The sequence below is a fragment of the Cibotium barometz genome, chromosome 11 (assembly GCF_041138505.1).
Source record: "Cibotium barometz isolate CiBa-2024 chromosome 11, ASM4113850v1, whole genome shotgun sequence".
In the NCBI taxonomy this organism is placed as follows: Eukaryota; Viridiplantae; Streptophyta; class Polypodiopsida; order Cyatheales; family Cibotiaceae; genus Cibotium; species Cibotium barometz.
Genome location: NC_141056.1, coordinates 20,638,128 through 20,665,522, shown reverse-complemented (window position 1 = coordinate 20,665,522; position 27,395 = coordinate 20,638,128). Strand labels below are relative to the sequence as shown.

The 27,395-nt window shown below is 40.4% G+C and overlaps 1 protein-coding gene across 1 annotated transcript; it reads right to left on the bottom strand.

Moving 5' to 3' along the window:
* Positions 1-22,026: 22,026 nt before the first annotated feature.
* LOC147633883 (uncharacterized) lies at positions 22,027-23,767 on the bottom strand. Its single transcript, XM_086805600.1, has one exon. The coding sequence runs from the start codon at positions 23,611-23,613 to the stop codon at positions 22,027-22,029; it is 1,587 nt and encodes a 528-aa protein (XP_086661726.1). The 5' UTR covers positions 23,614-23,767.
* Between the last annotated feature and the right edge of the window lie 3,628 nt (positions 23,768-27,395).

The following is a 27,395-nucleotide window of genomic DNA, read 5'->3' as shown; positions in this document are numbered from 1 at the left end:
TTTTCATTATGTTTGCCCATGCGATGAGATCAAATTTTCTTTTGGGATTTTGTACCACCCTGTGTTGCACATATGGGTTTTGAGGTTTGTGTGGTGGTCTTTGAGGTGGATCCTTTTGCATCATGTATAGCTTTTGGATCTTTTGGGATTATGTCCCCTTTTGGATTTATGTCCTTTATAGGTTCTTTTTTCATGTCTTTTAATTCAACCTTGGTTTCGATAATTTGTAGTCCCCTATCTTTCTTGGGTTTAGAAGGTTTTGTTTTCTATTTTGGGCTCTACTTTAAAGCATGTTCTTCTACCCATGTTGAGGTCTTTTGCGTTCCTTTTGACTGTTTCTCGTGCCTTGGCTTGTAAACATGTAAGCACATTCACGGAGGGTACTGTGGACAATTGCTCGTTTTGTACACTCAAGATGTTGAGTTGTATTTTGTGAGGCAAGTTGCATTGAAGCAAATTGTCTTGGGCAATCTTAGATCATGTGATCAATGCCACATTGTTCACATATGGGTCGCAAGGTGTCAGTGACTATGGGCATGGAAGTATTACAAACTATGCAGTCTACCACCTTGTGAGGTCCACGATAATAGAAACACTGAAGCATTCGATTAACTCCTTCTTGAGCAATTTCTATCCTTTGGACTGTTTCTGTTTGGTGCACGGAAGATGGAGGTTTTGAGTCAATTATGGATGAAGCGGGGCACGTTTTAGTATCATGGTCAAAGGTTTTACAATATATGTATTATAGAGAATAGGTGCCTTATATGCACAGTGGGGATTGGGATGATCGTAGTGATTGTACTAAACATAAGGCATTTCATTTCTCACTTGACTTTCTTTGGTTTGGTCCACTATCTCATAGGGGAAATTTTGATTTTAGGGGTCAATGATGCATTTGGTATCATTCTCATCTCATTAAGGGATACGGTAGCCCCATTACTTAGGAAAAAATGGCATTGTGTCATTCTCTCCTTGAAAATTTTGCTTTGAGATAAGAAAATTAAAGGGAGAATGGTAGTGCTGCCATTCTCCCCTCCTCCCTCCAAAAATCAAAATTTGATGATGGGAGAATTGCACCATTGCTATTCTCCCACTCGTATAAAATGGAGGAAGAATGGCAATGTTGCCATCCTCAAGTTTAATCATATTAAATTTTCTAAGGGAGAATCACAATTCTTCCATTCTCCCTACTCTTATTACAATGAAAGCATGGAGCATGGCTTTGTTTGGTGCATTATCCTTTTGGGGATAATGGTAGTGGTGCCATTCTACCCCCAATCACAATGTCATCTTAGCTAGACTTTTCCAAACTCACTCCTCATTAAAGGACCCGTTCCCCATTAAATATTTGGTTTGAGATGAGAAAGGAAGTGGTGCCATTCTCCTTCCTATTAGATTTGGTTTGGATTGGTGCATTATCATTGGGGAGAATGGTAGTGATGCCATTCTCCTCCAAACCAAAATGCCAAACCACTACCATCCCCTTCTTGGAAAATTAGATGTAGTAGATGGTAATGTAGGAGGAAAGAGTGGTACTATTTAAGAAAGACAATGAGGAGGAATGATACATTATCACATTCATATAGATTTTCATGTCCATTGGTAAAATAATCAACTCTTTCGTAACACACAAATAAAAAGAACACAAAGTAGAAATAAACTAGATATTTCTTTCAATATTACCTACATATCTAAACTTAAAAAAGACATTTATGAATGGAGTCTTTTTCTTACTCCACTATCTCAAATTAAGCATATCAAAGATTCACATGTCTTCAATTATAACATTAAAATACATGAAAGGATTTATACAAAGATACGAATGTGCAAAAGTGAAAGCTGTATTACCAAAAAAAAACATAACCCAATACTTTTGAATTACAACTTGAAGGATAAACAATGAACCATTTGAGAGCACCTTCAATGTCTGCAATGCTTATGAATTGTGGAACTTTAGCAAGCTTCTCTTTGGTTAAAGGCTCCAAGGGGTATCTTGGTGGAGGTTCTTGTTCAAAATCTTCATTTGCCTCTTCTACCACAACTCTAGGTGAATCAACCTTCTTGATGCCAGCCCACTTCTCAAGATCTAGATCTTCTGATACAAAATTCACACAAAATTTATGCATCTCCTTGGCTTAACGATTATTGGTCACTAAAGAGACCACTTTTCTATGGTTTGCCAAAGACCTTAGTGAAACCCACCCACCATTGAAGATATCAACAACATGCTGATCTTCTCTACATAAAGTTGTTGATGCAATCACCTATGACATTATCTTTTAGATAACCTTATGCATCCTCCATATCTTCAATATCATACTAGGTAATTCCTATTAAATTGTATGGTGGTTGGGTGGCTTCTAGCACGTGCTCGTATCCAGCAAAGTTTTCTTCTTGGCTACAGAAGGTAAGAACAATGAATGTCTCTATCTTTCCCATGAAGGGGGCCTTGTCTAGATTGATTATTCCCACAAATCTTCTGGACCATCTTGCATGTTTACTTACAGCATCTTCGAGACTTATCAACTACCTCAAATTGATAAAATACAATACAATGATTTGTCTCGGGCTAATGTAGCCTCCATCAAGCCCTTGATCAGCATTCCAAACCTATCTTGATCCCATTCCACATCATTAACTGGACTCATGGAGGTGTCAAAGCACACACAACCCAATTGGAGAAAGCTCTCCATGGAAGTGACATGAAAGAAACACTTGACCCTCCATCTCCATATTTACCATACAAACCTTCCTTAGAAAACAAGATTCAGAGGCTGAGATACCTTCTCTTGCATATTAATGATCCATTCCACATATTTCACAGTTGTAGGAGGAAACTCGAGGGCTGTCTTTCTAGCTTGTAATTTAGCCTTCAACCAAGGTTCACAACATGCATGCAAGCACTCATATTTTTCCTTGCCAATTTGATAATATTCTGTAAGCTTGCGCCATTGATTGGACACCTTCGATGAGCATTTTGTGATAAAGACCTTTAGCAATTCTTCTTGTAAGACCTTATCTTGCTTCATTGTCATTACCCTCTCTGTAATGTCAACAACATCTCTATCTTGTTTGGACTTAAATAATACGATGGTTCCATTCTCAATTTCACCCTGGATGCACTTGACATTCTCTTCACTCAAGCCCAATAAGAACATCATATTAGTTATGGTTGGCAACTTCCCACCAAGTTTTTTCTCCTTTATTTCCTTCAAAATGTTGATCCACCTCTCATATATGTCGAGAGTATACGTGACCATAAGTGTATCCTTGGTTGCAAAATCATTACTCACGGATATGCTAGCCACCATTGATATAAAATTCGGTAAAAAAATAAAAGATATATAAGATACATGCAATCTTAATACCTTTAAAAAGTTAGAAGGATAATGACACCATTTCCATTCTCCCTTAGTAAGAATCCCAATGGCACATGAAGAGAATGGCACCACTCTCATTCTCCCCTTAGTAAGAATCCCAATGGCACCACTCTCATTCTCCCCTTAGTAATGGTTTAGGGGAAGAATGGTAGTGGTGCCACTCTTCCATAATACATTGCTTGGAAGGTAGAGTGGCAGTGGTGCCATTCTCTCCTCAAACCAGTCTTAGCAAGGGAGAATGGCACCACTACCATTCTCCCCTCATACCATTCTTACCAAGGGAAAATGACATTCTTACTAAGAGAGAATGGCAGTGGTGTCATTCTCCCATCCCAACGATGTAGGCAAGGGGAATGGATGTGATGCCATTCTCTCCTCAAACCATTCTTACTAAGGGAGAATGACAGTGGTTCCATTCTCCCCTCATACCATTCTTACCGAGGGACAATGGCAGTGGTGCCATTCTCCCATCTAAACAATGTAGTCATAGAGGGAATGGCAGTGGTGCCATTTCCCTAGCCTACATTATTTGGATGGGAGAATCGCACCACTGCCATTATCTCTTAGTGAGAATGCCATTCTCCCTTGGTAGGAATGTTATGAGGGGAGAATGGCACCACTGTTATTCTCCTTTAGTAAGAATCCCATTCTCCCTCGATAACTCCCTTGGTAAGAATGGCATGAGGGGAGAATGACAATGGTGGTGGTGAGGGGAGAATGGCACACCATTGTCATTCTTCCTTAGTAAGAATGGTTTGAGGGGAGAATGGCATCACTACCATTTTCCTTGCTTACATTGTTTGGATGGGAGAATGGCACCACTGCCACTCTCTTAGTTAGAATGCCATTCTCCCTTGGTATGAATGGTATGAGGGGAAAATGGCACTGGTGCCATTATCCCTTCTTAAGAATGGTTTGAGGAGACAATGGCACCACTGCCATTCTCTCTTCTTACTAGGTCCTTCAAGATTTTTCACCTAGCATGGGAAAGAATTATGTACATTTCAAAGCATCATAAGGTCATGATCTATATTTCAAAGTAGCAGAGCATAAAATACATGGCAAGAAAATACAAAGACCCAACCTAACGTCAATCATCATGAAAGTTGGCATGAAAGATAGTACTAAATGTACAATAGTTCAATGTTATGATGGTGCCAAGAAAGCATCTCACAATGCATCATAGAGATTATTGATGGGCACGATTGCATAATCGTTGCTCCAATGTATGCATTTGGCTAGTAGAACCTACATAAGTGGTTCCATGAATGTATTCACCACAATAGCATCACTATCAAATGAGAAGCACGGTTGCTTAGAGGCATGACAAGATCTTATGAGAGGTCCAATCCCACATCCCAGCTCTAATGCCAATCCACTTGGAACACATAATATCTCAAAAGCATTAGGAACTCAATGGAGTCTTCTTGGGCCCTTTAATTTGGACGTTTAGTGAAATGCTTAAAATGCTAATCCATCTTTGACCAAGCCTAGAAGCCTAGTCCTAAAAGCATATATTTGATTTTTCACAAAAACAAAAAAAAATAAAAAAAAGGAGATATTCCTAGATCTGGCCACCTAGGTGACTTTAAAGCTTTGTAATGGGCTGTCAGTCAGTAATCATAGCCTGCAGCAACCTTTTCGAACTCCAAACATTCCAAAAATTCGTCACTTTCTTCCCCCCTTTTTTGTGTGTACACCAGATCTCTTTCTCTCTCTAAATCTTCTCTCTAAAACGCCCTGCACTCCTTCTCCATGGAAAAAAGCGTCTTTCTCTACTCCAAAAGCCATAGCTAACAGATCTGTACTCCTAAATGAGCCTTCTCTCTCCAAACCCACAGTAGTAGCCATGGCTTGCAGGGAAGAAGCTTACCATGAGCATTCTCTCTATAGTACTTGGTCCTCTCTCCATAGCTAGCAGGTCTGTACTCCTAAATGAGCCTTCTCTCTCCAAACCCACAGTAGTAGCCATGGCTTGCAAGGAAGAAGCTTACCAGGAGCATTCTTTCTACAATACTTTGTTCTCCCTCCAAACCCACAGTTGTAGCACAGAAGAACCTTTTCATGAAGTATTCTCTCTCTATATTGCTTAGCAGCCATAGCTTGCACTAAAGAAGCTTCCCATGATGCATTATCTCCTTTGCATTTTCGTCTCACCATTGCCAACCCTCTCTATGTTTCTTTGGCTCCCTTTCTGGCTTCTTTCTCTATCCACAATGCAGCTCTAGAGAAGCAACCCTCATCTCCATTCTTCCCATTATTTTTTGATACCATATCCTGCTCCTTCCACTCCTATTCAACCCAAGCTTACAAGCCTACTTTCTTGTAGATGGCACTACAAGACATCACCAATAAGCCTTCTAAGATCCGCCTTCAGGTTGATTTGGAGACAGAATACGCAACCCTACGCAGTAGGCATGTTGCACCCAATATTTCATACGATCAGCTTCGAATGCAAGGAGCAAAGGCCATTGATCTTTGGATTGATGGAAATCTTTATCCACCAGATCCAATATCTGGTGCCCCTCCACCATTCAAAAGCATTACAAGTTTTCTTATGTTTGTTGGTGATGGTTTCAATGGGCTTCTTGGCTATTGTAGGAGATTACACATGTTGTGGCTAGATGAGGCAGCTGAAAAGAGGCAAACACAATTTGTCTTCGACCAGCTTCAAGCGACATCGACTAAGCAGATCAATGGTTTGATGCAGAGGAATAAAGAGCTCTCAGAGGAGCTGGAGGTGCAGAAGAATAATCTAGCGGATCGTGTGCGCACAATAAATCAATTTACCGATAATTATGTTCGTCTTCAACACTCCACTCGTAATCTTCGGCGTCGTGTTCACCATTTCACTCATCTTCCCATGGGATATCACGCAAGGCAAAGAAAACGTAAAGCTGTTGGGTTGCTTTCAAAGACAGCAGGCGCATGCAAGAGGCGTAAACAAACAACCAGGTAAAAATTTTTGTAGGAATTATAGCAGCTTTGAGAAGCAATTAATGAATAAAGCATCTCTCATAGTTGACCATTGTGATTGTAGGGCTTGTGCAACAGCTATACTAGGATGTAACAACGCTGAGGACAATGTTAATGCCTCCCTTCTTCAGCATGTCCTTCAGGAGAAGGATATTATGGAAATGATAACAGGTTCTGGTAATGATAAGCTGCGGGAGACCCTTCGTCAACATTTCTTGAAGGAAATCAAAGAAATTGTCACCCCCAAAGAGATGCTTGATATATGTGACTCAGCAGGTATTAGCCAGAAAGGTTACAGAGCAATGTACAGGTCAATCACTTTAGGGTTGCGAGCAAAGGGAGTTACGCAATCCTTGCTTCCAACACTTTATAGCTTACAGATGGCAAAGAAGTGTGCTAATGGTGATATTGCATCCATGTTCGAGGGTGGGTACAAGTGGGTGGAGGATATTATGCCAATGCCAACAATCAAACCCTTTCAATACAATGCATATAACAATGTCTACATCGACATGGAAGTGCTACAAAAAGCAATGATTCAGTACTATGGCCTCACACTTGAAGAGACAGGTGGAAATGCCGTGTTTGTCTTGAAGCTGGATGAATGTCAAGTGGTTAAAGGTCAAAGACTGGAGCGTGTTAGTTTAACCTTGATGAGCCGAGCACTTAGAGGAAGGCCTTTAGAGACCCAAGAGTTGGATGCAACTGAAGACAGCAACAATAGGGGTCAAGGGCATAAGCAAGACTACTACGGCATTCAATCAGAGAAGAACATCTGGTGGCAAGCAGCATGGGTCCTCCCAAAAGAGAACCATGATACCTTGAGGTGGTATTTTGAACGGTCTGGCATTCAACATGTCGTCTCTTGTCAGGTCAATGGTCAGAAGCTTGATGTTCCCGGAATAGGCTGCTTTAACGTTGAATGGCACTTGGGTGGCGATCTAAAAACCTTAAAGTGTATGTTGGGTTGTAAAACAGGTGCGAATACTATATTCTCATGTGTTTACTGTTGTCATTCCAAGACAGCAGTAGACTCAAGAGTAAAAGGGAAACAACCTAGCAAAGGCAAAAGTAAAAAACAGGTGGGTGCAAAAAAAGCAATCGTTTTTGATGCTGAACAGAGGAAAGGATCAAAGGTATGGCATAATGGCATATTAAGTTGTGACCAGAGCAAGCCACCTAGTCGTGACCAGGAGGACAATGCTTGGAACCCAATCTTGGAAATTCCACTATGTCAAGTGCATGTGTGCACATTACATGCAAGACTGAGGATTTTGGATAAGCTATTGATGCTCCACATAAACTATGTCTGGAACATGGAGCCCGAAGATCGACGAGAAGAGTCAATACGTGCACTAGAGGGTGTACTTTCCTCTATGGGATTACATGCTGGAGCAGTGGTCTTGACAAAGGACAGAAAATCAAACCCTACACAAGACAACCCTAATAAAATTTGCATGGGTGGATCAAAGGCAAGACACTTGCTATCAAACCACTTGGGTTCTCATAGCCACACTGACTTTGAAATTTGGAAGAAGATATGTGATGTCACAACATATCGAGGAAATGATGCCAGGCTTGGCCTAAAACGTGCACATGTATGGGAGGTGTGTAATAAAATGGTCGATCTTCTAGAGCGACCTCACCTGGATGACCATGGTATTGAGGCACTTAAACAAGCCACTTGTAGATTCACAGAAGAAATGGTCGAGGCCTGGGGAGAAACACACATTACTCACTACATGGTAATGTTGTATTTATTGTGTCCTTGTAGTATGTTCTTCATACTGTTTATTGACTTTTTGTAATTTTCTATGCAGCATATATTGTATGCACATGGGCCATACTTTCTCGATAGATATGGCTCTTTAGCACTTTGGAGCAATCAAGGCATGGAGAAATCACATTACCAAGCAAAGGCCGTGTATTTTAAGGGCACTCGCCATGGTGGTGGCAAAGTCAAGAGTAATGCACTCCATGAAATGTTCAACTGGTTCTATCGCGTTCTGGTTGGCAAAAAAAGGCAGAAAAGTCGCGATAATTTGTCTCTTAGGCGTCAAATAATGAAAACTGTTAATGCAAGAAGAACTGAAGGATACAACAGATCAAATGCTAGGGAGAGACTACGGCAGTGGGTAGCAAGCAAGCGTCGGTGTGGTTCCTCATGGGCTTAAACTCTCTGATTATAATCTTTTTGTGTTTTTAAATTTTCTAAAAGTTTTAAAAAATTATATTTATAGACATATTTAAGTCATTTTTCATTTATAGAAACCACATTTCAATTTCTTCTTTGTGCTCTACTCTCTCTTGCCCTCCCACTATCTCTTGCACTCGTAAATACCTAGGCCATGCCAGAAGAACAGGAGCAAGACTTGCGGTTTTTCGATCAACTCGGCCCACTACCTGCTACAGCAAAAAGGACAAGTCTACCCATCGTAACAGAGCAAGAGGCAAAGGAGATGAGAGAAGAAGAGCGCAGGAAGGAGGCTGAAGAAGCACAACGCAGGAAGGAAGCTGAAGAAGCAGGGCCTAGTAGAGAAGCAGAAGAAGAACGGCGTCGAAAAGAAGCCGAGGAAGGTCAAGGGCAGCCACCGGAGATTGTTATTGAGGCCGACACCCTAGAACAGCTAGAGGTTATCTTACAGAACAGGGAGGTTGAGCTCTTGTCCTACGGCATCACGAAAGATACCATTGACAAAGAGTTTGCTCTTGTGAGGGCAGCTTGGGAGACAGAAATGCAAAAGAGACAGCAGCCCAAAGAGGACGCAAGGAGGGCAAGCCAAGCACAGCCACAGGCAGCCACAACATCCAGGCGGCCAGTCAAGAAGTGTGGTAAAAGAATGGAGGGCAAGTTTCGGGACCAACAAGAAGAGGAAGAGCGTGCACAAAAGAAAAAGAAGTTCAGGTCTGAACGACCACCGTGGGAGAATCAAAGACCACCACCGCCTCCACCAGTTACAAAGAAGAAGAGAAAATGGAGGCCAGGGACAGTCGCGCTACGAGAGATTAGGAAATATCAGAAAAGCACAGATCTTCTCATCCCCAAGGCACCATTCTCTCGACTGGTGAGAGAAACAATGGAAAAATATTCTGACAGGGTTGACCGCATACAGAGCACAGCTCTTGAAGCTCTTCAAGAAGCTGCTGAAGATATTGTAGTTTCTGTTTTTGAAGACTCAGTGCTGGCTATGGTACATGCCAAGAGAGTTACTTTGAAGCCTGTAGATATGTCCCTAGCCCTACGTCTACGTTTAGAGCGTAGCCTTCTACCTCAATAGGCTAACCCATTTTGTAATTCTCCCTACAAAATTTTGTAATGTTCCCAGATTCCTTTGTAGCTTTTTCACACATTAATGAAAACTTTGTGAGTTGTGTTACATTCTTTGTTGAGTCCATTTTTTTTGTATGCTCAGTGCCAATGAACATTTCATTTAAAAATTATAAAAGCACTATACACACAGGACAAAACACACACAAACACACACACACACACAAATATATATATATACACACACAAACATATATACACACATATATATACATATACAAATATATATACATATACACATATATATATATATATATATATATGTACACACACACACACATATATATGAATATTTATATATACAAAAAATGTAGATCCTATAAAGTCAACTAGAGAAACTTATAGAGTGCCTTATGAGCCTCAAGGCAAAAAAAACCAAAAAAAATAAAAAAAATGCCATGTGCGCTACGGCGCGTTAATCTCTAGTTTGACCAGGTCAAAATGGAGATTTACGCGCCGTAGCGCACATGGCATTTTTTTTATTTTTTTTTGATATATATGGTCTGGTGACCATTATAAATGCACCTAGAGACCCTTATAGAGTGCCTTTTGAGCCTCAAGGTCAAAAAAATAAAAAAAATAAAAAAAATTTACCATGTGCGCTACGGCGCGTTAATCGGCACTTTGACCAGGTCAAAATGCCGATTTACGCGCCGTAGCGCACATGGTATTTTTTTTATTTTTTTTTGATATCAGACGGTCTGGTGAGGCTCATAAGACACTTTAGGTGCCCTAACAGCCCTAAAATCTTATATATTTATATAAAATATTATATATATGTATATATATCTGATAATAGCCTTAAAATCTTATACACACACACATATACACACACACATATATACACACACATATATATATATGTATATATATACATATATGTACATATATATATACATATATGTGAGTGTGTTTACATCTATAAATACAATTTTTTTTAAACCGCTCTAACCCAATCTCGATTACTTTTTTTAATCACGATCACAATTAAAAAAAATCCTAAACAATTTTTCCTATGAACACATGAACAAAATCTTAAAATTGCGAGGCTTGAAATGGTATATCACAAGTACGCCAGGAAAAATCACAACTTACAATGCACAACAAAAAATTTTTATTAAACTTGGAAGAGAAGTTTGCATTACATCTTTTTAATAAGCTCTTGGAAGAGCTCAGGAGAGAGAGTTCTAGAGGCTGGTTTCTGGCCTAAGCTTTGGAATACATCACTCGGCTCATTGATTCCTTGAGCCTGAGAAAGGGCACAATGGCCTAAAACTGAGCCGGGATGGTTGCCCGTGAAGCAATACAAGGCAGCTTCCCTAGCTACCAAAATACATTTATTTATGTTCGAGGCTAGGGGGTTCTCTGACAAGACAGCACTAAGTGCTTTACATTTTAGGAGCTCGGCATAGGCGATCTCTGCATATTCTAAATGAAAAACCCGCACTATGTCGGCCCTCAGGGCAGGTATGTAGTGCCAAAGGGATGCATCTCGACCCTCTGACTTTGGCCGCGTTCCTCCTACGCGCATAGCAAACTTGTCCACTTCAAAAGCAGTCTGTCAACATGTCAATATAGAAGTTAGGAAGCGTGAAATGATACAAAAAATAATTTGCTTTACAACTAAGAAGTAAGGACATACCTCAGTTGCCTCGTCACTTGCAACTAGTTGCTCATTCGTCAGGTTTATGCTTCCTTGGTCTTGAGCATCGCCAGCAACCAAGGGCATGTGTGGTTCAAAGGCAGCTACGCTCTCATAGAATTGCACTTCATTCTTTATTTCGACGAGCGCTTTGGCCACTACAACTTCCAAGGTACTGCTACCAATATCATATGCAAGCGCTTTTGTGAGGTTGTCATCTTCAAAAGAAATTTTTACTTTTCCTTTGTCTTGACCCCCAGCATTCACGGCAATAATAGAAAGTGCCTCATCCTCACGTAACCCGAGTGTCTTGGCAATGTCATCCAAAAACAAAAACTCTTTCCCATCAATAATGATTGGATGCAAAGACATGATAACAAGGTCTGGGACCTCCTCGAGTACTTCATCGCCCTCTAGAACTAGGCCCGGAACCTCCTCGGGGACATTATCTTGTAGAGCCACCAATGCCATTGAGGCCTCCCATTGTTCTGTAACATTCTCTTCCTCAGCATGGGCCTCTTGGACCTGCTCCATTAGCTTTACTTTGCCCTTTTCTTTTTCCTTGCCACTTTCTTTCGCCACACCCTCTTGTAACAGAAGGACCAAAACCATGTCCCAGCTTAGGAAAGAAGTGCCGATGTTGCCCATCTGTAGTTCCAGGAGTAAGTCTTCCTCCTCATTTCTGTAGTCCTTTTCTGTGAGGGATTTTAAAAACCTGGATAGGCGAAATCTAAAATTCTTCTCTTCCCTGAATATGTACCTGATGAGGTCAACTGGAACCCATAAGCCCTCATCACCCTCAAACATGATGGAGTACGTGCTGACGTGTTCATCCATATACTGAATGACATCTGTAAAAGCATCCGCGTGTAGATGCATTGTTGCACGTACATCAATTGCCCCCTCAAACATAGGGACGATCTCATCAACCCTATGAAGTAACTCAAGCTTTCCTAGCTGTGCAATAAGTGCATCAAGTAGAGGTGCCATGCTATGAGTGATTGGAGGAAATAGAGAGTGTGCGATACAGAAAGGTGTGCGAAATTGAGAGCAAGTGTTAGGAGAGAACGATAATTGTCAATTGATGTAAATGAGTAAAGTATCGTTTATATATGGGCGACCTTGTTATAAAATTTTTAAAAACTTTTAAAATTTGTAAGTACCAAAAAATTTTAAAAAATGGTATGCGAAAGCAAGAACGTATCCTTCCATCGCAAGGTCATTTCCAATTTACTAGTGGCTCACGCCACAGATGCTTCTGTGACCAACCTTACACTATCACAAAAAAATAAAACTGCACAAGACAATTGAAAAACCTTAATAAGACAGTGAGGCAAAAAAATTGAAATTGTATTTACTTCAATTCAAGATTACATATCCAGTGGTTATCTGATAGCTACACAGCCAGGGAAAGTAATTTCTCTACAAAGAAAAGATCGTTCCTGCCTTTTGCGCACTACTCTACCATTGATTATCAAAGCAAAATCACCACTGAGTGAGAATCGAAGAACTAAGTAGTCACGTAAGTTGGCAAGGGACCAGTCATCATTCACAGTAACATCTTCTACATCCCCACCTTGCATGGATATATGTAGCACACCCTGTTCTGTAGAGGTTGTGTCGGAGTCTAACGCCTCCCATTCTCCATTTGTAAGCTTCCATCGCCTGTAAGGAAACGCAATGGACAACTGTTGCTTAGCAATATGATAGCGCATCACAACCTTCTCAACAATTACTCCGCATCTGATGGTGTCTCCATTGTGTTGAACAACTTTTTTATCCCATGCAGGTGATAAGAAACAAGTCAGAGCTCTCTCCCCCTTTGCAATCCATAAAGTTGGGGTACGATGTGTGTCACTTGTACGGAACAGGTACACAAAGAGGTGTAGAGGTATGAAGCAGGTTATGGTTGCTTTGTGAGATCCATATGTGCACTTCATAGCATTTTGCACCTTGCTTTCGATCTGCAAACAAGCCATGGCCACTGAAGCATTGTCTGGAATTGGCCATTCAATAGATGTGAGAGTTGGCGTAGGTTTTGGAACTAATTTTCCAGTACCATTTGCTGTCGTGGGAACCACATATGTATCCTCATAGAAGAAGATGTTTCGTGCAAGAAGTTGTGCAGCTGGACACCCTCCAAAGATTAAACTACCAAGCTCCACATGGTATGCTTCAAAGGTTCCTGAAATTGCCTCCATAGGCTCCCATTCACTATAGTTTGAGGGAAAAATATCTACGCACAGGAACCCAAGAACAATCAACGCAGTGCTCAGTATACCATTATTAGCACACAATTGATTTAAAAACAAGAATATAAAGTGGTGAAATAACTTACAATTTGCAGGAAATCGTTGACGTTGGTCATGGTCTGCTAGTTTCAGCTCTGTTGCCTTGTAAACATGTTGGACCTTAGCTAGCTTTTTTCCATCACGATTTTGTTTGAGCTCCAATATCCGCCCTTTCCAATGGTGACTTTGTATATCAACGTATCGCTTTGACACCTTGTGGCTTCCTCTTGTACTAGGCTGCATCGTAATCCAGTTCCACTTCTCGTACTGTTTGATGTTCCAGTGCCCATCCTCATCTTGACCACTGCTACAAGAGAGAGATTGAATACTGATCGGAGGCCTTCGAGCTCTAGAAGAAGACATCAGATGTATATATTAGAGAGATTATAAACCTTGATGGCAAAGAAAAATAGAATGGTGAGAAAAAAACTTAGACTAGGGAGATGTAAAAAAGAGAAGGAGTTGTAGAGCAAGTTCCAAGGGCTTGGCTGTGCTATTACTGCACTTTGAAAGAGGATATTGGAGGGGATGAGAGGAGACAATGAGTAAGATTATGAGAGCCAAAGCATTTGCAACTCAAGCTTCCATAGCTTGGCTCCACTGTTACACTCTGTAAAAGGAGGTTGGACAAGGTAGAAGGATGTAAGTGAGGATCAAACTTCCCTAGCTTCTGAGAGGAGGTTGCAGATCAAGCTTCCATAGCTAAGCTCTGCTGTTACACTCTGTAAAAGGAGGTTGGACAAGGAAGATGGATGAAGTAAGGAAATGTAAGTGAGGATCAAACTTCTATAGCCTCTGAGAGGAGGTTGCAGATCAAGCTTCCATAGCTAAGCTCTGCTGTTACACTCTGTAAAAGGAGGTTGGACAAGGAAGAAGGATGAAGGAAGGAAATGTAAGTGAGGATCAAGCTTCCATAGCTTCTAAGAGGAGGTTGCAGATCAGAGGATCAAGCTTCCATAGCTTCTAAGAGGAGGTTGCAGATCAAGCTTCCATAGCTATAGATCTGGGTTTCTGAGTGAAGAGAGAGGTAGATCAAGATGTAGATAGCTAAAAGAAGTAGTCTAGAGAGTGAACAACGCCTTGCTATGAGAAAGGGGGAAGAGAGAGCGTTTTGGAGGGAACGTGGGAGAGAGGGATAGTGGAAAGTGAAGGGGAATGTGCATTGAATGCATGGGAACTCGTTTTTGGGCCTCTATCACTTTGGAGGCCTTAATTAATGATGGCTGCAGGCTGCTGGCAGGCTCCAGCTATCTTTTTCTATATAAAATAGGGGAAAAATGCATATACGTTTTGAATTTTTGAGTTTTAGTTGATTTTGAAAATTTAAAAAGAGCCTATTTAGCCTATTATTCTAAGTTTGACCACTACCTTCTAGGCTCTTACAAACCATTGGTGTCAGTCCACATGTAATCTCCCTATTTGTCTATTTCTTAATCACCTCCATTAGGCAATGGCAAATTAAAGGGCCCAAAAAGACTCCATTGAGTTCCTAATGATAAGCAATGAAACTGGAATATCTCTCTAGTCTTCCTTGGACCAACATGGAGGATTTAACCCTTGGGAGAAACTCATCTATTAATTCTCCCTCATTCATATGCTCAAACTCTAAGCACAAGTAGGTCACTCGTGCCTCATTACATACTTGGTAAAGCACATTAAGCGCATCCTAAGCTTGCTTGGCGATTTTTCATGAGTAAAAATTAGGAATAATCATTAGGTAAAATATGGACTCTTATTTTTACCCCTTAAGGATTTCCACACCTCCTCCGAGTCTCTAGAGAAATAGGCTCATGGTGAAATTTTTACAAATCAAATCAAAATTTGGCGGAGATTGCACATTTGGAATCTACTCTCATCGAGACCTTTCTAATGATGTATAGTATGATGGAAAATTTTGATTATTCAAGAAGTCCCCAAATTGGTGATGATGTGGCATGTTACATGCCACATGCCACATCATCACCAATTTGGAGACTTCTTGAATATTCAAAATTGTTTATCATGCTATATATCATTGGAAAGGTCTTGAAGAGTAGATTCCAAATGTCCAAACTCCATTCACTTTTGAGTTGATTTGCAAAAAAAAAAATCACCCCACGAGCCCATTTTTCTAGAGAGAGGAGGTGTGGAAATCCTTAAGGGACAAAAATGAGAGTCCATATTTTGCCTAATGGCTTGTTTTCATCGGAAGTGCCACCAATGCATATGCTGTTGCGCCCATGCCACTGTTACATCTTAACTAGTATCACCATCCAAAGTACATGTAATATCTTGCGTTGGTGAGATAGGGTGTTCCTCAATGCCGATAACAATATTCTAATGGCCTTTGCCAACAACCAATAGAGAACCAATATATAACACATCTTCATATAAGAACACAACGGGTTGGTCCCATTGCTTATCCTCATCAAAAAGCTTGGAAATTATGATTGAGACAAAATGTAAATATCCCAACTACATCGATGTAATGTCGATCTCTACTAAATACAACTGAGATGGCTACCACTAATCATTTGATGATGGAGGAAACATGCAAAGTGTATGAGAAAAATGGCAAACTGTAGAGGGTAGGAATGTTGCTAGTAGGAAGGTAAAAATCGATGACAATAATGAGATGTTATCGAAGCTGTTATTGATGAGTGACGAGCTCGAAGACATTATGTCAATAATGATGATGGCTTTATTTAGACACCAAATGTTTCTTCTATAGTGCAGAAAATAGAAAACCCAAAATTAAACAAAGGCAGTTCAAACTAACACTTGCCTGGATGTCTGTGGAAACCTTACAGTATATGAATGAGCACGCTTGAAATGCGTAAAAACTTTGTTAACATAGTTAACATTTAACAACCCACAATAGGGTATAACTTTTCCACCTAAGAGGATAGATTAATCTAAGATAACCAAAAGAGCAGCTCTAGGAGAAGATGATAAAAGGGTGAGTGCCAAGAGAACCTACTATGATACCAATTGTTGGAGTGGAGACAAAGGTAGCAACACACAGAGAGATATAGTAAGCAAGCAAGTAGAGATGGAGAGAAGCACAACAGTCAAAGTAGATTGATGAGAATGAGTGAAGTACAAGTGAAGTGACATGATAAAATCACTTACACATACTCATAAGAGTGTGTACACATTCTTGAGGAAAAAAACTTCCCAAGGAGGGAAAAAGTGCCTCGGCTCATTATTAACCTATGTCCACACATCACTAGCAATATACATGGCTACAACATTGACCCTCTCCTTCCTACCCTCTCCACCAACACTAGTTCCCTATCCTCTCCATTGATAAGCACCCCCCATTCTTGAATTTTTTTGCTAGTGCTCAAGCAAACCCTCTCGCCCTCACCTTGCCTAATTGAAGATTGATTTTTTTTAATGGTATAGTTTGGGACCCTATGCCACTCCTCGCTCTCAACTGGTCGAGTGCTCCTTTGCTTTGTTCTCTATCTCATCTCGAGACAACCACACAATAGCCATCAAACCTTAAAGGAAGGTTGGGTTCATCTTCACCAACCGCCATTTGGTTTTTTGGTTTTCTTTAAATGCCTGGGCTACTCGATGTCGGGAAGATGCTTTGCTCAAGAGGTAGTGCCACTAGACTTGTGTTCTTTTTATGCTTAAATGCCTGGGCTACTCGATGTCAGGAAGATGCTTTGCTCAAGAGGTAGTGCCACTAGACTTGTGTTCTTTTTATGCTTGGGTTATCTTGCCAGATGCTTTGCCTAAGTATCAACAAACTTGTGTTCTTTTAACCCTTGGGTTATCTTGCCGGATGCTTTTTTAGGGAGGTAGTGCCATAGGACTTATCTCAGCTAGCTGTTGCGAGTTCATGCCTCTAAGTTGCTTGCCGGATGCTTGGATAATCTTGCGAGTGGAGGATGTATCCCTTATTATCTCAGCATTCATTAGGATATTGAATGGAGTAATTGCAGGTGAGCAGTAGGTGGCTAGATAGGTCCTCTACACTCCATTTTTGCGTTCACCGTCTTCTTTGAGCTCTTTGACCTCATCGAGCACCATTATCGCATTGGTGCTTCTCCAAGATCTCTGACCTCCGTCATTGCAAGTGCTGCTCGGGCTCTCCGACCTCACCGGCCAGTCATTGTTGGTGCTCTCTGACCTGTCATTTTTGATGCTCTCTGACCTCATCGATCGCTGTTGCCGATGCTCTCCGAGCTCTCCAACCTGACTCGGCTGACCAATGTCATCTCCGACCTCACTGTTCTCACCACCTCATCCTTGCTACTCTCCAAGCTCTTTGATCCCACTTCAAATCCAACATCATCTGCTTCTGTAGACGACGATCCTCATGAATGAAGATGGTGATACTAGTATGACATCTCACAGGAGACACTATGAATAATGAGGGTCTCTTCATATTTGGGAATCTTTACTATACACTGGATAGATGTATTTTCTTTCATGTCATCCTCATGTGAGCTAGTCCGAAGCCAATGTGTGCGAGTGCTTTGTCATTATTATCCTACCATGTTGGTGCTGACAGGGGGATCCCTCTTCTCCTTTGGACTCTTCTTCAGTGCCCTTGACCACATTCCTGACTCTATCCTACATGAGAAGAAGTTGGATCTCTATTTGCCATGTAGGAAATTTATCGAGGATCCCTCTTCTCCTTTGGGCTCTTCTTAAAGTGTTTATGATCACTATTCCGATCTAGAGTATTAAAAAAATTTAGATTAATCTTCAATGAATCCTCTTGACGTAAGGATAGAAGTTCCTAATTACCGCAATAACAATGGAAAGAAACTCAATGTATCAGACAACAATGAAGAAATCTGTACATGCCACATGCAAGTATATCCTAAAATATAGTGTCAATGGATGCCATGTCTAAAATTGAAAGAGGGAGTGACAGTTCCCGAGAAAGAGAGGGGCTACAGGACATAGAAAGCTATAGAACAACATAAAAACCGTAAGCAACCAGCTCTTAATAGTGTTAATGATCACTATTCAAATCTAGAGTATTAAAAATTTTAGATTACTCCTCAACGAATCCTCTTGATGTGAGGACAGAAGTTCCTAATTACCGCATAACAATGGAAAGAAACTCAATGTATCAGACAACAATGAAGAAATTTCGACATGCCACATGCAAGTATGTCCTAAAATATAGTGTCAATGGATGCCATGTCTAAAATTGAAAGAGGGAGTGACAGTTCACAAGAAAGAGAGGGGCTACAAGACATAGAAAGCTATAGAACAACATAAAAACCATAAGCAACGATCTCTTAATAGTGTTTGTGATCACTATTCCAATCCAGAGTATTAAGCCTTTCTAAGCATGTGGTATCTACATACACACACGCAAAGAAAGTGATGAATACACTGAGCAAGATGTAGATGTATACTAGTGTGAAGAGTTTGCCATTTTGATTAGGTCCTCAAGGAAGGAAGAAGTGAAGCTTGCGGATTTTAAGAGATGCTTCATGCCAAAGAGCTTGTCATTCTTAACAGTTCCTCCAAGCATCATGTATGATGGTGATGCATCATACAGGATGATGAAAGAAGCTTGCGTGTGGCAATGAGTGCTGATATGTTTACAGTAACAGTTTGAGAGAAATAGCTAGGGGGGCAGGGTGGCAAAACAGGTAATGATTGCTTTGTGGAGACTGCCAAAGGTAATCACTGAGAGAGTGTGGAAAAACACTCTATGAGGAGATGGTAGTTGTGTTGAAAAATAGAATGTAATCAAGAAGAGGAGGAAGGAGAATAAGGGGGAAGGAGGAGGGAGCCCCTAGAGGAATAAGGAGATTGGGGGGGTGGGGAAGATAGGATATTACCCCAACCACCATGATTGCCAGTTGTAGAAAGGTTTATATAATGCTCTCCTTAATCTTCTTCTTAATCCTTCAGTAATTAAGAGTAGCAAGGCTAAAATAACAGAAGATCACATTATGCTCCCTTAATCCATGGCTAGTCAAGCATAAACAAAGCTCAATAAAATGCTCTTCAACTCACTAGACCATTGAAAGATCCTAATCCATGAGAAAAATAATGCTAAACAACCCTAAAGTAAGAGTAAAATGCTAAAACAATAACAAAGATGCCGAGAGCCAAGATTAGGGCTAAATAAGTGATGATCTTTCAATCGCATAATGACTTTTTATGCAAAAACCTAAGGCTAAGGCTTGCCCTAACCCTAATCTACCAAAGGCCCACACTTGAGCACCACTCATGGCCCCTTTTAATCCACAAAGGTCCCAAAAGACCATAGGCCCTCCCTAGACAGATATCTACAGAGCAAATAAACATGGGGCTTGAAATGAATTTAGATGAAGGATTGTGGAATAACCTACCGAATGCGCTGGAAATAACTAATGATGATAGCAGGTATTTCCAAGGAGCTGATGATGATGAGAGATACAATTATTTCCAAGGAATTGATGATGAGAGATACAGTTATTTCCAAGGAATTGATGATGATGAGATACAGTTTTGGAGAGACCATAGGCTGTAGGTGCAAGGAGCTGATGATGATGAGAGATACAGTTATTTCCAAGGAATTGATGATGAGAGATACAGTTTTGGAGAGACCATAGGCTGTAGGTGCAAGGGTCAATTTATGCCCTCCCTAGTTTCATTGTACCACACTTCCCCATTTAAAGACATTGAAGATTCTTTTTCCAATTATTTCCAAGGAATTGATGATGATGAGAGATACAGTTTTGGAGAGATCATAGGTTGCAAGGGTCAATTTATGCCCTCCCTAGTTTCATTGTACCACACTTCCCCATTTAAAGACATTGAAGATTCTTTTTCTTTACATGTAAATTTCACTTCAAAGTAATGTGGTATTCTTTCTTTGGCTATGATAATGCAATTAGTTTTTGTTAGGTTAGTTTTGTCCATCACATGGCCCTTGCTAATTGTTCCCCTTGGGGACATCAAAAGCAAAAAATAATAATAAGCATTAATTTGTAAATGATTTGAACGATTTTATCATTATGTTGCATATAAAATTGGTATTAAATACAAATTGCATATAAAATCCATATGAAATATCCCTAGAGTTTTCAAATGCATTAAGCAAAGCCAAAGTTGCAAATAAACATATTGCATTCACATACGTATTTCATTTCCTCCTTTTTTCAAATAATTAAGAACTTAGAAGAAGTTACAACAAATAGAGAGCTTTGATAAGCAAAACATCCTTGGAAATAACTGTATCTCGCATCATCATCAGTTCATGTTCAAATTGTATGGATCAGCTGACCTCAACATGTATGTCCTTAGCTTTTTTGTGAAGTTGGGCCATTTTGGTGTCCAAATCTCTCAAGCTCCTTTGTATGCATCTTTCACCTACATGGATCAAGTTCTCTTTCAGCCAGATGTGGTTAGTAGGGTTGCTGTTAAAAAGATGAAATCAAGTCTATTTAACCAAAGATGAAATCAAGTCTATTTAACCAAAGACACCATAGTATCCCTTTGTTATGAGCTCATTATAAATTGAATGGGTAACCCCTTTTTTTGGATCTTTGTACTTGTGTGCGTGTGTACTTTTCCATACTGTCATCAACAGCCAACAAGTTTTAAACCCAACACCTCATGCATGGGACTTCAACACCTTACCACTAGGCTGTGTCTCCATTGGCAATGGGTAACCCCTTTTAATTTGTCAATGATGACACTTTAAAAAAAAATTGACATCCATGTACATCATCACACAAGGCTATAATGACAATTTTTCCCTCTTGTGGGATCAAGACATACATTTATTATACTAAGATACAAGAAAAATAAGTGCACCCATACACGATGTTTGCTTGAAAAAATTATATTTTTCAACCTATCAAAATAAGGACAACTCTTCAATCTATATCCGATTTTTGTTTCAAAAACCTCTACTATATGGGCCGGTTTTATAACTAAAACATACGAAAACCATTTCTTAAAGTAAGGGCTACTAAAAATCTCAACCATTTTCTCTTAAATGTGGCCAGTAGCAGTATACTAGAATGTCGTTTCTTTTCTGGAAGTGCCCATGCATATATGGCCCGAAAAAGAATATAAATTAGTAATGACAATCCCATTTAATTTACAGAAAGGTGTAAGTTTGACTTTAAATTGTTGAATTGAATTACTGAAATAAAGCTTGAAATCCGATATAAAGCAGAAGGAAAGAAACATTAAGTGCAACTCTTCTCCAAGCTCTTGGAATCATGGAGGCTTTGAAACAATTTTTTGAAACAATTTTTTTTCTTTAAAGATTAGGCCAAATTTCCAAATTGATGCCATGTACATTTCCAAATTTATGCCATGTACACCAAGGGGCCATAGGAGAGGTTCCATCCAAGTAAACCTTTTTGAACTAACTTGGTGGTACATCATCAGTTCATCAAGTTACAGTCATAAAGGGGTGGTTTGTTTAATAATAAAAGTTGGTTAGGATTAGAAACCAACCACCACCACCAACGGCGGCAGCAGCAGCAAGCAAGTGATTGAAATGAGAAGCGGTTTAGGGCGAGCTAAGGCGGAGTTGCTTTCAACGTGTGAAAGGAGGGTGGACGTTGCGCTCAGCTGGTGAGCCTCTTGCGGCGCTGCAATACACACTCTCATATTACTGCTACTACTACTACTGTGTAAATTAGGTCCCATGGAGCACAACCCTTTGTTGCCGCCCAGCACCAAATTGGGTCCAAGCCTTTCCACAAAGCCAATGCTGAATGGCACCGCCCCGGACAAATTGTTGCCATCTAAATTCAGCATATAGATATGTGGGAGACTGCCCAGCCCACCTGGTATCCCTCCTGTCAACCTGTTGTTCTTCACACTCAAATACCTCATGCTCTCCAGTGCACCAAAAGTTGATGGTATCCCTCCCTCGTAAGCTGAATCAGAAAGATCAAGGCTCATCAAATGTGTTAATCTCACCCACACAGTTGTGGGTATGGCGCCGCTGAGGTTGTTATTGCCCAGATAAAGCTCTTGGAGCTTTGCAAGGCCAGCCAGAGCGGTTGGTAGATTGCCCTGCAGCTTGTTGTAGCTCATGTCCAAGAGCTTCAAATCCTTCAATGAGCCAATGCTATATGGGATATATCCTTGAAGCATGTTCCTACTAATATCTAACTTCCCAAGCTTTTGAAGCCCTCCAAGGCTTGCAGGGACTTCTCCACTCAAACCATTGCTGCCAAGATCAAGCACCACAAGCTCCCTGAGGTTTCCCAAAGAGGAGGGTATAACCCCCTCAAGCTTATTATGGCTTAGGTCTAGCTGAACCAGGTGCTGCATTTGGCCCAACTCCATGGGTATACCTCCTCCCAAGCTGTTCCCAGTCACCACAAGCCTCTCCAAATGTAGCAGCCCTCCAAATTCAGCAGGGATTCCACCAACCAGAGCTCCATTGTTCCTCAAACTGAGGGTCTTCAGAGAGTCCTTCAAGCTAGCTATGTGTAAAGGAATGGTTGTGCTGTTACCTGTAAAGCATTGATAAAATGAGAGGCTCTTAAGGTGGGCTAGCTTGGAGATGGAGGTATGAATCCTTGCATTGCTTGCACAAGAAGGTGTGTTGTCATAGACAGGCCCAAAGCTCAAAGCAGTGAAATACCAATAGTCATCCCATTGCTCGCAGCTTGTCCCTTGAGGACTACTCACACCACATGGGTCTGGATACAAGGTTCTCCAAGGCCACTCTGGGTTTAGAGCTTCCACAACATCATAGAAAGCCTCCTTCTCACTGTTCTTCATTGGGCTGCCTGCATAATCACCTTCTTGTGCTGTTACAGAACCATTGAGTCCACTGGAAATCAGGAGGAAAGCCAGTGAATATGAGAAGAAAATGAACCTTAGGTTAGGGTTGAGTGGGCGTGCACGACAGCTTATCTTGGATTCCATTTGGGCCTGAAGGCAGCTCCATTTGCTAGAGAGGCTTAAATTTATCAAAGGGTGTGATAAAATTGGGTGTATGAAAGCCTTCATGTTGAAAAAAACTGCTTTATGGGAAGCTGGTGAGAGGGTTTCTGCTGCAGGAAGGGCCATAATAATTGGTGGCTGGTTGCAAAGAGTGTTTCTAGGAGTGTGATTATAAGGTACTATAAAAAAGAAAGGTAAACTTGACAAGCAATCCTCACAGTCTCTCTAAAACATTAGGGAGCTCCAAAGTATACCATAGGATGATTGGTTGAATGGTTATGTGTCACTACGTTTGCCAAGGCATAAACCTCTGTATTAGCTCCAAAGTAGAGGATGATGAAGTGGACGAAGCCATGTAGAACCCACTAAAATGCTTGATTTTAGTGTTGTTTTGAGAGAGAGAGAGAGAGGGGGGGTGGAGCTTAATCGGGTTCATGAACGAAAACCTCTCCAATTTTTCGTGTGCCTTGAGGATGCATAAATGCGCGGATCTGAACCGGCTTATCAATAGAGGAAAAGTCGCGTTCACGTCCGGCAGCTGGGTGGTGCAAATCTCCTTTCACACACCAGGGGGACTCTGGACGTAAGGGGGGGATTCATAAACATCCAAACTACACACAACCTCTTTGTTTTACATGGTAGAAGAGGGTTGGTTGTTTCTCCTCTTCACACACTCCACGGACGGGCATGAAGTAGGCCAATAGCCAATGTCTAGTCTCACAACCCAGTTACATGAAAACTTTGACTGGTATGTACAAGCCGGACGTGGTGCGGACATGAGAAAAAAGCAAGTTAGGGTGGGACTAGAATATTCAAACACCAATCGAAACGAATACCTACACCACTTGGCCCACTAGCTTTCGTGGCTATACAAACTACAAGACAAAGCTTTATCATCCTAGTTGTCCTCCCTTTGTGAAGACCCTCCATTGTTCAGTCGACGCTTTTTATGGACACGTTGAGAAATAACATACTGTGTCCGTTGGACGCTTGTGAAGCAGCCCTAAGACTCGAGTTAACATAAACCTTTAACATTCCTCTTGAGGGCTTTTTAGGCAATCCCAAAGTCATTGACACATACACTACACTCACTCACTCAATACACAATCATCAATGAGTCAAGTTTATGCTCTTCTATTCATGAGTGAAATCTAGTTTGTTGTGTTGATGTTTATTTGATGAGCCCCTCTCAAAAAATTGGTATTAGAGCTTGATGGGTACTATGGGAAAGAAGAGCTTTAGCATGACATTACCCTTTTCTATGCTCTTGGGTAGATGGTTAGAGTTTCTTGCTTCCTTGATAGTTTTAGGTTATAGGAGAGGATAGTCTCGAACTAGCATTTAGTAGAAAGCTTGGTTCTCTTTATATATCTTTCTAAACCCTTTTAGATAAACCTTTCCCATGCTATTGCTAAGCCCATCACCAATATTTACATCAAGATGTTATGTGGTTAAGGAGAAATATCATTATTAGTAGGATGTAAATCTTGCACATCTAAAAAATAAGTGACAAAAGAAAGCTTGTTGCTTTCAAATGATGCAAATTTTGAAGAAACTTTCTTCTACAAAGTTGTAGAGGACACTATGATTAACTTGCCCACAAAGTTTGAGAAATAGCATTATTAAAGGGCTATTTTAATTCTTGCACATCCAAAAAATAGGCGACAAAAGAAAGCATGTTGTTGTTGCTATGTGGTTAAGGAGAAATAGCATTATCAGTAGGTTGTTGTAATTCTTGCACATCCAAAACATGCAACAAAAGAAAGCATGTTGCTTTCAAATGATGCAAATTTAGAGCTATATATGAATTTTGGAGCTAGGAGATATCATCAGATAAGGTGTTTGGATCTTCAATAAACTAATATTTACATGCATAATCATATTATGACATTTGAGATATTCCTTTTTTTTCTCTCTTTCATTTTACTCATAATCTTTGCCCTTGTGTTTGAAGTGCGAACTTGAGGTTTTTGGTTCTCTCTTTCTCACGTAAGCTATTCTCTCGAGCTCGCGAGTGTGGGACACTAGCATAGTTGAGGTGATGACAAGATTCCTCTACCTCAATTATAAGCTAGTCGATCACAATCTAGGAGCTTGAAGATGGGAACCAAAGAGAAGAGAACCTCGATTCAATCTTCGATGTGTGAATTGTGTTGGAAATCGGATGGGGGGCCAAGTCATGGGAGGTCACCCATCCCAATTATGCTCATGCCAATGCGCACTTAACTAGAGAGTTCCATAAATTGGTCTAGCCATCCAAACCCCAAAACCTTAAGGTGATGGAGGACCTCTGATCTATCCATTTTGTGGAAATATCCTAGTGCTACACATGGCACCACATGTTCTCAACACTCCCCTTAGTGCCAACTTGTCCACTTTTCCTAGCTCTCAGAGGTTGAACTTGTCTATGTTTTCTTGGCTCAAAGGCTTGACTAAGCTTCTCTCATGGCTTAGAGGTTACATTTCAACTCATGGCTCTGATACCATGTTAGAAATTGGGCATTAGGGAGCATTTGAATATAAAAAGGGCCCTATAACGATCCCTAATTTTAAGGAATTAAGACTAATTTTATTGAGGCTTAAGGAGACAAACCTCATAATGACGCCTACTTTTGGCCCTAAAAGTAGGGGATCTCTCTACTTTTCCCTCTCTAGGATTTTCACTCTAGGATTCTCTTTCTAGCCACTACAACTCTCGAAACATCATCAATCTCGTCCATATAGGGGCCCAAAAAATATTTTTTATTACAATTCAAAATAATTGTCTCAAAATAACTTTTAATCACATTTAATGCACTTTCATTTTGTTTCTGAAGTTCCCTCTAAATTTCATATCAACAGTCATTAAAAGACAATCTCGTTTAATACACTTTCATTGCGTTTTTGAATTTCCCACAAATTCTAAATCAACAGTCATTAAAAGACAAGGAAAACTTACGTTTTTTTATTTTTTTACTTTTAAATGCATAAAAAATAAAAAGTTTAATTTAAATTTTCGGATAGGCTAGCAATTTAAAAGTTATATTTTATAGCAAACCCACCTAAAAACCGTTTTCTTCATTGATTACTATCACATCTCTTCTCTGTCCGACTCAACAACTAAAAGATTCTCTCTCTCTCTCTCTCTCTCTCTCTCCCCCCCCCAAGCCCTTCTCTCATTGCAGTAGATCTCTCTTTCAAGCTTCTCTTTGGGATCCAAGCTATCTACCATCTTCCATTGTGTCTACTATGGCACTCACAGAAATAACAAACACCTCAAATTCCATCACGACGAGTGAGGAAGGTAGACTTGCATATTCGCATCTTGAATGAAGATGCACCTATCAGAAAAGAACGTTTAAACGCACAGGAGAAGCAAGAAAGAAGACAACAGGGTCATTGTAATGTGGATCTTTGGGTTGATGGGTATTATCCTAATGATCCTTCTTCAAATTTCTCTCCACCTTTCACAGACCTACCCTCATTCATTCATTTTGTTGGAGAGGGTGAGAATGAGCTCCTTGGATATAGACCTCTGGCATGAATCATGAGGTTGCACAACAAGTGTCCATGAGTGGAAATAAAGCAAGACGTTTTTTGGAGAAGCCAGAAAATGCCAAGGACTCAACCAAGCCTTGGAACTTGTGGAAGAATTTATGCAAATGTACAACATTTGACTGCACCAATTCAAGCCTTGTAATTCTATGTGAGAAGGTTGGGTCAGACTTCAATAAGAAGGTGAAACTTTTGAAGATTAGCAAGATCAACCAATAGATGGACTCTCCGTTGAAGATCAGCAAGATCAACCAACAGATCCATATAAAAGAGCCATGGACTGATCCGTTGAGGACCAGCAAAAGGACAATCAACCAGATCCATGCCTGAGTTCAAAAAATAGCTCTAACACCTTGTTCCATTTTTCTTCCTCG